The following is a 12,811-nucleotide window of genomic DNA, read 5'->3' as shown; positions in this document are numbered from 1 at the left end:
CCCCCGCCATTTTCCTGCTGCACAGCCCCCATACCCACTTTGCAGGCAGTCACTGCTTCCCCTTTGCCGGTCCTCAGGTGTGGTATGTGGGGGGCAGGAGGGGTGAGCAGGGGCAACCCTGGACCTTGTTTGCTCAGGGAAGAGGTTTAACATCCTCCCAGTATGCCCCCCATGTCTCTAAATACACCCCCACCCCCGTCTCCCCTCCTGCTACCCAGGAGAGAACTGGTCCAGAATTGCAGCCAGGGAAACCCCCAAGTCTGGTGGCCTTATAGTGTTTATAGTGCTTCTGTTAAAAATGCTTGATGGACAGTAAAACCCTTTGGGGTCCCACCCTGAGAGTCTGCACAGGAGCTCTGTCCGCGTTGTGGAGTGATGTCCGGGGAAGAGGGAGCTGCATCTCCCCCAGTTGCCTTTGCTTTTGGAAAACTGGCCCTAGGAAGCTCTCCGCACCCCAAGGGAGGGGAGAGCCGAGAGCACCCCGTTACGTCCTGCGCTGCCCAGAGGAGCCGGGGAAGGAGCATCGTTGGTTATTGACACCTCTGAGGGCTTTTGCTCTCCAGTCTCTGCCTTTCTGTCGTGGGAGGGAAGAGAGCTTGTTTTTCCTGCCACTGTACGAAGCGGGGGGGTTATGCCTGCCTTTGGATCATGGCGTTATCTCTGCGAGTCTCAGAGCAAAGCTGCCCAAGCCTGCAGATGAAGGTATTTGATCGGATTAGAGGTTCTGAGATGAGCTGAAAGGGGCAGGCAGCTGTGGGAGGCAGTAATGGCATCCCAATGTGAAAACTCCTTTCTTAGTGTCATCTGTGCCTCTTCAACAGCTTTTTCTGCTGTATCTGAAACTAATGGGCAGCACTAGCACAGTAACTGCTTTGTACAGGGCCAAGCAGAGGACATCTGCTCTCCTCCCCTCCCTTCTTGCCTAGTCACTCTTTCTTGGTTGAATGTGTCCTGGGGCTTTCCAAGTTGTTATTTTAGCAGCATGCTTCTGTGGCATGGGTTACGGTTTGCTAAATGTATAGCAAATACATCTTGCCTGTGTCTACAGTTCACATTTTTTATGTGATTTCTTGTTGCCTGATGGGGGAAAGCGGGGTCCAAAGGTTTTCCCAGGAAAGGGGTGGCAACAAGCTCACGCCTCTCATTTCAGAGACCTTTCTGTCCCTCTGTCAGGGAGACGACAGAGGGGCTCGGCAGCAGCGTTGGTGTCGGGCCGAAGGGGTTTTGTTGCTCGGTGGCTGCTTTGTTCTGGACAAGCTGAGCTTGGGAGTTGAAACAAAAGTTGCTTAATCCTCTCAAACTGCCTCGCAGCGTTACTGAGACTTAACGCTGCTTGCAGACATCAGGGCTCAAGCAGCTTGCCTGTCTGTGCTCGGCTCTGGGTACTTATCGGTGCTTATAATAGCAAATCCCTCTGCGGAGCGAGGGACGGGAGGGGTCTCCGGCACCATGCCGTGCAAAGAGCTGTGTTCCTCGGCCGTCTTCACTTGTTGTGCTGCAAGTAACGGAGCCGCCCTGATGTGGAGTGCGATCGTGCCAGTCCCCGTCTGTGGAAAAACAGTCCCAGGTGGTAGTACAGCGAGCCCAGGAGTGGGCATCGTCTGCTGAGGTGCCTGGTGGCTTGTCACAGCAGTGTCAGTGCTGGAAGGCGTCCTCATCCAAACATCTGGCACACCACGAAGGGCACAGGAGTCATCCAGAGATAGTAAAGCTGTGTTGAATCAAAGCCAAATTCCCTCTCAGCTTCATCTGTTGGACCAAAAGGGATCGTGTTCACGCTGATTTTGATTCCTGCTTAGCTTGGAGTTTTTCTCCATGTGTTCTTGATGCTGCTGTTACAGAAGGTGACTGGGCTTTGGGGCAGCTGACAGGTTTTTGAAATGCGGTTCTGGGCCTTTGGAAGGGCAAAGAGGTTGCGTACAGGGGCTTGCACTGCCGTCTTTGTGCCAAAGACCCTGTCTTCCCAGTGCTACTCTGGTGTTTTCTGGGCTGGCTCTTTCTGTTCCAGAGGTCTCTGCAAAGCAGCAGCACTTCAGCTCACCACCCCGTGATAATTCATAGTGTGTAGTGTCACAGCTGATAGCCAGTTCTGTAGCGATGGGTGGTAACAATGCATTTTTTTCCTCCTCTTTTAACAGCTGCCCCTTCCTTGCCAGTCACCTCACCTTGGCCATCCCCATCATCGCAGCCATCCTCTTCTTCTTTGTCATCAGCTGCCTGCTCCAGACAAGCTTCAGAGACCCAGGTATCCTGCCCAGAGCCACCCCAAGCGAGGCCGCAGACCTGGAAAAGCGAATTGGTGAGACTTCTATTCCCTCTCCTGTGTGTGGTCCAGTGCATGCAACCTGATCTATTTGAAGCTGTCCCTGCTCATTGCAGGGGGGGGTGGACTAGATGACCTTAAATGGTCCCGTCCAACCCAAAGATTCTGTGATTCTATGCCGCTGCGTGTGTGTGTGTGTGCCACGCACATTTCAGGCTCAGTGAGTCTCTGGAGAAAAGGCCAGAGTTATCAGATCATGAGGCTTGACAGTGTCTTACGAGTCCCAGTAAGAGATGTGCGACAAGCTCTCTCTGAAGCACAGCAGGCAGTGTATGTTCTTCTGCAAAATACGTGTGGTGAGGATTTAGGCTAATTAATTTAGGAATGAATGCTTTTTAATATTATGATTTGCCACTGAGCCTGCTGTGCCTTAAGGTTTTCTTTATTGTAATGGTTTCTAATAGTATGCTAATGCTTGTCCCCACCTAAAAACTGCTATGTCACGCTGTTTTGATGGTGGCCAAGAAGGTGTACACATCCAGGATCTATGGACCTTGTTGATGTGACCTATAGTAATAAATGCTTTAGCAAAGCTGATGTGAGACAACTTCTGTCCTGCCCCACTGAAGACAGTTGCAAGGCAATAATTCTACGTCTGATTAAAAAAAAAGACTTTAAAATATCCTCAAAGTGGTTATCCGTGTTTCTATTTATAAGTGCCTAAAGCAGTAATCTGGCTGCAGATGCTGCCTGATGTGCCAGCTGTTACTGTTAATATAATCCACTTATTATCCTCTTAACATGCTCGCTGTTACATCTCTATTTTCAAAGACCTTCTTGGAGTCAGAAGGGTGCTCTTTTAAGAGTGACTAAAATAAAGGAATAACCCCCAAAATTGCAAACGTGATACAGAGTTTTTCCAGCTCACACTTTTGCTGAGTGGAGAAGCACTCTCCAGCTGCCAGTCCCCAATGAATAATGAAGTGCCAGCACACACAGATGCGACTTGCAGTGCCCCCAGAAAACCCTCGATTTCGACCTTGAGGAGGAGGAATCCTCTTGTGCTACTAACATACACACGTCCAGTTTCAATGAAATCTGCCTGGAGCACCGAGACCGGCTCGCTGTCCTCCCGTGCTGTGATGGAAACGAGTCTCTTGAGCCTGGCAGTGCTGCTGGCTCCAGCTGCGGGCTGGCACGTTGTGTGCTGGCGGTGGTGCGGGATGCTTCTGCTGAGGTTACCCTGATCTCTGTAGCTTGGATGCTTACAGCAGAGGACGAACCACATGTGTGTTGACAGATTATGTTGCCTCCTTGTGTTGTGATCCGTTAGACACTCAGAGATGAGTTGGTGTGACCGGGCACATTTACGCTGCTGCTTTTATGCTCCCTATTTATAAATTGCTTTGTGTTCTCAAACTGTTGGGCAGATATTACTTCCTCCTGGCATCCTAGCAGCATTGCCATTGAATAGACAAGGAGAGGACATAAATAAAGCTGCAAGGAGCTGACTGGAGTTCCTGGTTTCCCACCCTGCAACAAATCCTGTAGGCTGAGCTGCCTCTCTGCTTTTGATTAAAATCAGGAGAGCACGTGCCCAATCCCTTACCCTGCCAGGAAACAGCTCGGGGTGGTTATGGGGGCTTGGCTTTCACCTGCACCAGTTTGACTGTCTCTCCTTGCCCTTGCAGACAGCATGGGTACCTCTACCTATCGCCCGCCGGCCCGCACGATGGAAGTGGTCATAAACAAGTACGTGGTGAAACTCAAGTACTGCTACACCTGCAAAATGTTCCGCCCTCCACGCACCTCTCACTGCAGTGTCTGCGACAACTGTGTCGGTAAGCCCAGAAAGCGGAAAGGTGCTGATATCGCTTTAGTGTGTGTGGTGGGGTGTTTTATTGCTGGACAGATTGCTTTTGCTTCTCATAAAGGATTATAAAGCGAGATACTGAATGGTCTGTCTTCTTCCCATTTAAAATGAAAGCAATACCAGTGCAGTGGCTCAGGGCAAAGGGGCAGCACATCTAAGACTCCATGTCTGCTTTCCCTGGTTCTGGGAGGACGGTACTGTGAAGTGCAGTTAAGACCTCCACCAGACACAAGGTTTGCTGCAAGCTCCTTGTTGTCTGTGGCCTTGCTGTCACCAGGCTGGTGAAGACACCACCGTAGATGGTGGTTAAGCTCTTCTGTGTCCTCTCCCCATGCCCTCAGAGTGTGGTGGGGCAGGAGGGAATGAACAGAGACCTGAAGAAAAGCTTCTGATGGCTCTGAAGCAACTTGAACTGACAGCAGGGTGGCATGTGATTTAGGGGCATGCCCAGAGAGTTTAATCCTCGTGCAGCTGCTCCTGGTTGTGCATCGTGTGGACGCGGAGGCTGTGCTTTATGCTGTCCTCCAGGGCAGCCTGAGGGGTGACTGACCCACGAGCAGGACCCCAAGGCTTTGATTAAGAGAAGAAGCTTGGGAATTGCCAAGCATTATGTGTTTGGGGATGGCTGTGTGTGGCTGTGACTCCTCCTTACACCGGAACGGCTCGCTGAAAAGCAGTGTTTGAAGAGGAGCTGTCGGGGGGAGCAGGCATGCGCACGCTTCCTGTGCGGTGGGTTTTGTTTGCACTGGTGTCCCTCGCAGGAGGGTTACCGCACTCCTGTTTGTCTGAAATGCAGCCCTTTCATTAGAAGGCAGTCAGGAGTGTTTCCAGATACACTGCACCTGCCCTGCGTTCCCAGGCAATTTCTGTGGTTTTAGAGGCGTATCTTTATAACCTTGAAAATTATTTTCTGCCCTGAGGAAGGCAGGGGGAGCTGACACACAGAAAGGGAGCAGTGATGCTGTGTGCACACACCCAGTGCTGCTAGGTACTGGAAAAACTGCCGCGCTTTCCCTGTTCTCTTTCGATTTTAGTAATGGTAGATGGTACCAGTCACAAGGCTTGTATTTATGCAGGGTTTGGTGAGAGGAAAGTTTGGCCTTTGATGATAAAAAAGGGCATGTGAGCAGGTGGCAGTGCTCTGTTGAACTTCTTGCTAGCGTCCTGCTGCAGAGGGGTTCTGGTCTCAGGGTGGTGGGTGGAAGCTCAATTTGTAGCCCGTGGTTTTCGGAGGCTCAGCAGTGTTTGCTCTGTTACGGGGTGCGAGGTGGCAGGAGTCCTCACTATGTCCCTTTGTTTCAGAGAGGTTTGATCACCACTGCCCCTGGGTGGGCAACTGCGTGGGGAAGCGCAACTATCGCTACTTCTATGCCTTCATCCTCTCCCTCTCCTTCCTGACAGCCTTCATCTTCGCTTGCGTTGTCACCCACCTCACTCTGCGTAAGTACTGCACAATGTGTGCCATGCTCCTGGCCACGAACAACAACTTGAGGCAGCACTGGGTCGCTATTCCTGTTGGACAGAGCACGGGAAAGGCCCGGGTGGTTTACACCAGGCTTTTCAGTCCAGGTGGCCTGAATAAATGGGGTCTCAGACTGCAGGGAACCACAGATCCACCCGGCACCTCACTGCAGAGACACCTTGAGAGCTGGTGACTGGGTTATTCCCTCTAGAGCAAATGAGCTGGTGGGTGCATCTGCTCTTAGCCTGGCGGGGAAAGTGACTTGTCCATCAGCCCCAAATCTCCTGGAGCTGTGTCTGTGTGCTGACATTTCTGTGAGGTTACAGGCTGCAGATGTTTCGCAGGCAGGCAGGCAGATCCATGTGGGCCACAGCGGGGTGGCTGCATGCTCAGGAGTAAAGAGTTGGCTGGGGATGCAAGGCTGCCTGATGGGACGTCATTTCTTGTCCCGTTTTGCTTTGCAGGCTCTCAGAGAGATGGATTCCTCGCCACTCTGAAGACAACACCTGCAAGATATCCTTCTGATGCCATCAGCTGCTCGGACTGCCGAGCACTGGTGCAGCAACTCTACTCATGTAGCACAGAGGTGCAATGAGCTCCTTGTAGGGTCACCCTGGTGTACTTTGCACAACTTAATTTAGTCCCGTAGCTACCTGGTTGGGGCAGGCAGGCATCTCTTAATCTGTAGACTGATAACATCGCCAGATTGGGAAGACCTTTCAAAATTGGGAAGAGCCTTTTCACCACCAGGGACTAAGGGTGGGTGACAAACTTGTTTCCTAGTTTGCAAGTTTACATGGAAAGGGAAGTGGCTGGAGCAGGCCGTGCCTTGGAGGATGCCTGCAGAGTGGCACAGGGAGTGGGAAGCTTGCTGGGATGTTTTCATTGCTCAGTGTGTGTGGTCGCAGCACGCACCTCCCAAAACAGCCCTCTGCTTCTCCTTTCAGGATGAGTTTGTTCCCCGAGACTTCCTTGACTTTTGTTCCACTGTGCTGGAGTTGGTGATTTGTTTTTTCTCAGTCTGGTCTATTTTGGGCCTCTCAGGTTTTCACACTTACTTAGTCGCCTCCAACCTGACGACGAACGAAGATGTAAGTACCTGGACGCTTGTCCTTCTGCAGGGCCAGCCCTGGTCCTTCCTAAGCAGAGGCGAGGCTTTCGGGGGATCCTTGGCTGCCTGCCTCAGCGCAGTATCTCAGTAGGGCATGCTGCCTGCATTGCCTGTGATAATCCACTGCAAAGCAAAGGGCCCGTGCCCAAGGCGTTTAGGCTGTAGTTTCAGGTAGCTGAGTGGGGGGAAGGCAGCACGCAGCAGCAGGGACTGTGCAACACGTGTTCCTCGGCAGTGCCAGGCTATGGGAGTCATGCGCTGAAATGTTAGAAAGGTCACATGTGTGTGTTTTTCCAGTCTGTATGTGGCCTTGCTTAAAATTAGGAGTTCCAAGATTAAAAAAGGAAGGCTGGCCCCAGAGGTTTATTTGGGTGTTAGCCTGGGACATGGGTGATCTTAATTCAGCATCCCACATAACCACAGGTTTCCTCTGAGACTCTGGGCAAGTCCCTTTGTCTCTATCGGTTCCTCATGTCTAATAGGCAAATCTGGTACAGACATCTCCTGGTGAGATTTACCTCAAAGTCTGGGGTGCGTGCAGACTCCAAGGGCCAAATGAGTACCCTGAACAGGGCAGATTGTACGGAAAAGCAGGATCTGTCTGATCCTTGGAAGGAATAAAAATTCACCCTTCTGGCCAGAAGTACCTGTTATCCTTGCTGGAAGCTTCCTGCGCCCCCCCCCCCCCCTTTTTTTTCCCCCCCACTTTTTCACCTTTCCTCTCCACCTTTCTGTTTACGTTCAGAGGTGTTGGCAGAACTGTGCAAGGCCAGATGAGTGAAGCTAATGGTAGTCACACCCCAGTACTGAGAGCAGCAGGTCCGAAGCATGTGGCCCATTGCCTCTCTGGCTGCATTGCCACGTTGCCAGCCTTCTGCTGCAACCGGGGAGAGGAAGTAAAAACAAAAGGAGGAAATGTAATGGTAAATGGTTCGCTGCAGCCGGGGGCCTGAGGCCAGGTATAGCATCTGCCCACTCGTGTGTGCCTGCGCTTGATGTGACCCGGGTTTCGAAATCAGAGTCCCAGTGAGAGCTGCTAAGGGTGGGGACAGATGAGATTGTTTCCTCCTGTTGCAGCGCAGCCTGGGAATCCCCTTGCTGTTTGATCAGCCTGAGGAGCCCAGGAGGGACCATGAGCTAGAGCCCTGCTCTGATGAGCTTTCAGCCTAGGAGAGAATGAGGGGAGGAGGAGGAGGAGGCTGGCATTGAAGGGAGTAATGCTGACAAGTCGCCGTGCGGCACGGGGAGTGCACAGCTTTGGAGCTTTCTAACTGCAAGGTTGAACCTTGGCAGAGGCAGGAGCAGCATACTGCTGTCTCCTCTGGCTGCCTTTCTGCAGCTGTCCTGCTTGTTAAAGCAAAGAGAGGGAGGACATCTGCAGTAAGACAAACCATCCGCTTCTTGAGCAAGGCTTTGAACTGAGTCCATTATTGTGTAATTATCTGCCGTCGCATCTTTCCTATCTTACTCTGTGTGTATCCTTTCCCTTTCAGATCAAAGGGTCCTGGTCAAATAAGAGGGGCTCGGAGTTTGCCAATCCCTACAGCCATAAAAGTATCCTCACAAACTGCTGTGCGGTGCTGTGTGGACCATTCCATCCCAGGTAAGAGCTTTGGACCTCCACGGCATTGGGGATTGTGTCTTGCTCTGTGAGAAGGGCCTTGGAAAGGACAGATTTATCACGATTGAGGGGAGACTGTCAGCATGAATGCTTCTACTTCGATGACGATGAGGAAACAGTTTCCCAATCTCTGCAAAGAAAGGCTGCAAACATGTTTAAGGAGGAGATATAACTGTTGCTTTTCCCATGTTTGAGCTTGACGAGTTTGGGTTGCTTGTAATTGTTTCATGGAGCTTGCAGATAAGACACATCCTGCGATTCAATAAGGGGAGAGGAATGGCACCAGAGGCTCAGCAGCAGATGGTAAATACCAGCAGTGGCAGTACTTCTGAGCACGTGTTTTTCCTCCTGTACTCTTGAGGATCAAGCATCGTGGCAAGCTGCCAGCAGAGATCTGCACCAGCCACTGCGGACACCCTGGGTTTTATCAACACTTAGATTACCCAAAATGCTTAGTAGCACCCTACCAAATGCTCTCACCCATCAGTTAACCAGAACCGACGTTAAAACAAGGGCAAAAGCAGGCATTTCGCCGCAGATGTAAGGAGGCCTCAAGCCCGGGTACCTGCAGCCAGGATTATTGCTGCGTTGTCACAAGAGGGTGCAATTGGGCAGGGTCAGGCCGCCGCTGCGCTGCGGGCGTTGAGGACTTGCAGGCTGCCTTGGAGCTCCCGGCCTGTCCTACGGCATGTGGGGATCCTTGAGACAAGTTTTTTCACTGGATCCGATTTGAATTTATGTGGAGCACCTGAGAGCTGCTAACTCAGTGTAACACAACAGCAGGGGAGGGTGTCTGAGGCTGTGCAGCGAGAGCCAAAGTGTGTTTTGCACTTACATCTGGCCCTGCTCTCTGAAGTGCCCCCAAGCTTTTTGTTGGATTCAGAGGTGCCGAAATGCCAGTGCTGCCATTCAGAGATGGTAAATCTGCGGATTCAGGGAGCTGAACGGTGTGCTGGGAGGTTGTGGGGAGAATAGTATTTCACTCCAATTCTTTCCTCATTCATGTTGTTTCCTGTTGTGAAGACCTTTTGCCAGTTCCCATTTGGGTTTGTGGTGACCCAAAGCTTTAACTGCCTAAAGGCTGTTTGGTGGCTTGTGTGATAAGTTTGTGGTTTGTCTAATGGGCAGAAAGCTGTGCTACCCAGCGCGCTCCTGCCGATGCTTTGGTTAGCAGCTCCCACGAGGAGAGCCCTCTCTGTGGCTTGTGAGCTCCCATCTTCGCGGAGGCTTCATTTCCTTAACTCCTCTCCCCTCACACCCTTCCCTTTCTGTTTTCCAGTTTGATAGACAGAAGAGGATTTATCCAGCCAGATGTTGGGACCCCGTCCAGTCCTAAAAGTGAAATCCCTTCCTTTGGGGCCAAAACTGACACCAGCATGGTAGGAGGCATTCCCTAGCAGTGCTGTGATGTAGCCCAGTGCCTGCTGTGCCTGCACCTCGCTCCAGCCAGTACCTTCCCCTCTTACCATCTCCCTGGCCTCAGGCGGGACAGCCCTGTGATGCAGAGCTGCCAGGAACTCAGTCGAGCCATACGTTGCCTTTATTCTTGGGGTTTTTTTAAAACTTATTTATTATTTTTTCTTTATTTCTTTCACTGTGATGTGGCCTGTCTGGACTTTCAACTGACAGAGTCCAACAGCGTGCAAGACCCTCAGACTCGTGCAGAAAGCAGGGTGTCCCTGCTGCACCTGGGAAGCAAATAGGTCTGGGGAGCCACCAAACCTCTGAGCCTGGAGCGTCTGCTCCAGGGGGTCGCTGTGTTTCCTGCCTGGAGTAATGAGGTGGGCCACGGGTGGGAGATGGAGACTGGCAAACAGTTCCCACTCCATGCGGGGCTGTCACGCCTCGTCTTCTGGGTTGGTGGAGGTGTAAGTTCCCTGGTATCCCTGTTACCTCCATGAACGCATCCTGCTCCCCATGGAAGGGCTGTTCCGTTTCTTAATGGCTGGGTTCCCACTTCGGCCGTTGCCGGAGCGGCTTTTCTTTTCCTGAAGCTGCTGTGCCTTGGTAAGTTGGGGCTGTTCAGCTGGGAGGACTCTGGCTCCCAGCAGACATGGAAGCTGGCTAGATGTCCCAGCTACTGTTGATCCTGTTTTCTGGCTGGTCATTGAGGCAGTGCTGAAGAACTCTTTGCATTTTGGCCCTGGCAGTCAGTAACAACATTTTGCAGCAAGGACACAAGTTAGGATGACACCCCACCACTTTTAACGGGGAAGAAGAAACACGTAGCGTTCTGTGGCTCTCATCATGAGATGCTGGTTGGCAAGGCTACAGTTGTAAGATTTGGGAATCTTAGCTTGCCGAGAAGGCCTGGTTATGTCCTGTCTGTAGGAGACCAGAAGGCAACAGAAAAGTGTGTGAATGCCAGAGGGTCGTGCCCTTCCCAGGTGGAGTTTCGCAGAGGAAGCAGTGAGTGGGTGCTGGTCTCTGATAACCTCGCGTTGTGCTCTTGGTTTGGATTTCTGGCCGGCAGATGAGAGCAGGGCTGTCCTCGGTGCCTCGGGAGCGATTCCCGTGGGCCTGGGCTCACCCACGAGCACCCAGACCTGCAGAGGCACGGGGGAGCTGGGCCGGGCAGCCAGCTCTGCGTCACTGACACCGGAGTGTGCGCAGAGGAGAGTCACAGACCTTGTTAGCAATACTTGAATCGTGTTATTAAAAGCTGCTGGATATTTTTGCACAATTTGTAGATTTTTTTTTTTCTTTATGTAGAATGTTTTATATTCAGTGCAGGTAGCGTTGTGCATGTTAGCACCGGGTCAGAGGCTGGCAGCGTTTTGTGTCAAGCTGCCTGGTTAGGTTTCCGTGGGTCAGACGCATGTATTTCAACCTCAGGCAGAGGCAGCACATTTCTGGGGGCAGCCTGTCCCCACTGAACTCACCAGCGTCGTGCTTTCCACACTGTGAGTGACTGCTCCAGCCCGTGCACCGCTTCGGGGGGGCACGGCAGAGGCACAAGGTTCCCCTGGCCCTTACATTCTTGGCTGGCTGCACAGAGATCTCGGTGCTCGTTTGCTGCAGCCACCGGCTCTTACCTTCCCCTCTGCGAAGAGCTGAGGTGAGAGCACAGCGGCGGCTGCAGAATTTCTCCCGGATCCCAGCAGACAGCCTTCGCTGCCCGGGGAGGCTCCCGGTGCCGCTCTGCCGGCCACCTCGGCCCTGCAGCTTCGTGCCATCTCCCAGGCCGGGTGCTTTAGCTGCCCTGCCCTTCCCTCCCTCCTTCTCCTGCAGGGATGTGCCCGGTGGGGCTTGTCCCTGCCTTCGAGGAGCCTCGCTGCTCCCTTCTAGGGGCAGGCGTGGGGCCGGGGCGAGCCGCGCTGTGCGGAGAGGGTCTAGTGCAGGGGAGTGAGGAGCAGTGTTGGGGGTATTATCTATCAGGGGCCAAATTCCTTCCTGTTTTTATTTAAACGGGTTTTCTTTGTTACTCAACGTAATAAAATTATATTTTTAAAGAGTTAATTGCTTGGATTATTATTTTATTCTTTTAAGACAGAAGAGGGCAGATGTCTCTGTGTTTAACATCTGTCAGGCAGCAGTTGGACTCTTGATGAGGCCCAGGCCTCGGGTGCTCTTATAACCGCCTGCAGGATGGGGCTACGAGGGGTGCATAGCAATTGGTGCTGTCGTGACCCTTGCTGGAGCACAGGGTTTTTTCTGTCCCACCTCTCCAGGCTGGGCAGGGTCTCATCCGCTCGCTGGTCCCCTTCCTGCAGGAGCCATCACCTCAGCATCCTTTCCCCACCCGCCTCGCTCGGTCCAGGGCTGCGCCGGGGTCTGTGGTCCCCCTGTCCGAGCCAGCCCTCTCCGGCCGTACCGGCAGATGCTGAGCACGTAATCTCTGGTGTCTTCCCCAGGAGGATGCCTGCCAGGACTTTGCCATTTCCTGCACAGCCTGACGGGATTTGCCCCCTCCCTGGACGTTAGCCCTGCTTTCTGAGGGTTAGCTGGTAAGAAAGTGCTTATTTTTCCCCGTCATCCACTCGAGTGACCCATCTCATCTCCACTGCATGACCAGCTCTGCCCACGGAGCCCATCGCCCTCCAGCTGTCTAGACATCTGTGTGCCGCATGCCCGTCCATCCCACCGGCATCCCGCTGGCGCAAGGGGTGCTGAGCCCTGGCTTGTGTCATCCTGGTGTAGGGCTGCGTGGCAGAGGTGTTGCCGGCAACCGTGGCGAGAAGAGGGGGACGCTTTCCCCCAGCTTTGGGTTGGGGCTTGGTACAGGATGGAGCCACCTGGTCTGTGTGGTGGGTGCTGGGTGCCGCTTGGAAAAGGGGGTGGCTGAGGGTTCACGAAGGCTGGGGCTTGCCGGATGGCATGCCGCCGTGGTTTGTGCTCGGTGGAGCTGCCATGGTGGGGGTGGTGGAAGCTCCCAAGTGATCTAGCGTTTGGAGTGAGCTGTAGCCTGAACAGAGGAGTGGGAGCCTGGAGCAGATTGCTAACCCCAGCTCTGGCCCGCTGCTCTGTGGTTCGGGCAATCC

The 12,811-nt window shown here is 52.9% G+C and overlaps 1 protein-coding gene across 1 annotated transcript; it reads left to right on the top strand.

Annotated features, from left to right (window-relative positions):
• The first annotated feature begins 2,128 nt into the window (after positions 1-2,128).
• ZDHHC18 (zinc finger, DHHC-type containing 18) lies at positions 2,129-9,916 on the top strand. Its single transcript, XM_010292567.1, has 7 exons — positions 2,129-2,299; positions 3,955-4,104; positions 5,439-5,576; positions 6,063-6,111; positions 6,587-6,689; positions 8,203-8,312; positions 9,610-9,916. Exons 2-7 carry the CDS (start codon positions 3,960-3,962, stop codon positions 9,725-9,727), a joined length of 663 nt encoding a protein of 220 aa, XP_010290869.1. The 5' UTR covers positions 2,129-2,299; positions 3,955-3,959; the 3' UTR covers positions 9,728-9,916.
• Positions 9,917-12,811: the final 2,895 nt, after the last annotated feature.

This window comes from Phaethon lepturus, unplaced genomic scaffold (genome assembly GCF_000687285.1).
Source record: "Phaethon lepturus isolate BGI_N335 unplaced genomic scaffold, ASM68728v1 scaffold7338, whole genome shotgun sequence".
NCBI lineage: Eukaryota > Metazoa > Chordata > Aves > Phaethontiformes > Phaethontidae > Phaethon > Phaethon lepturus.
Note: the sequence above shows the minus strand (reverse complement) of the source record. Positions and strands in the feature narration are given on the sequence as shown.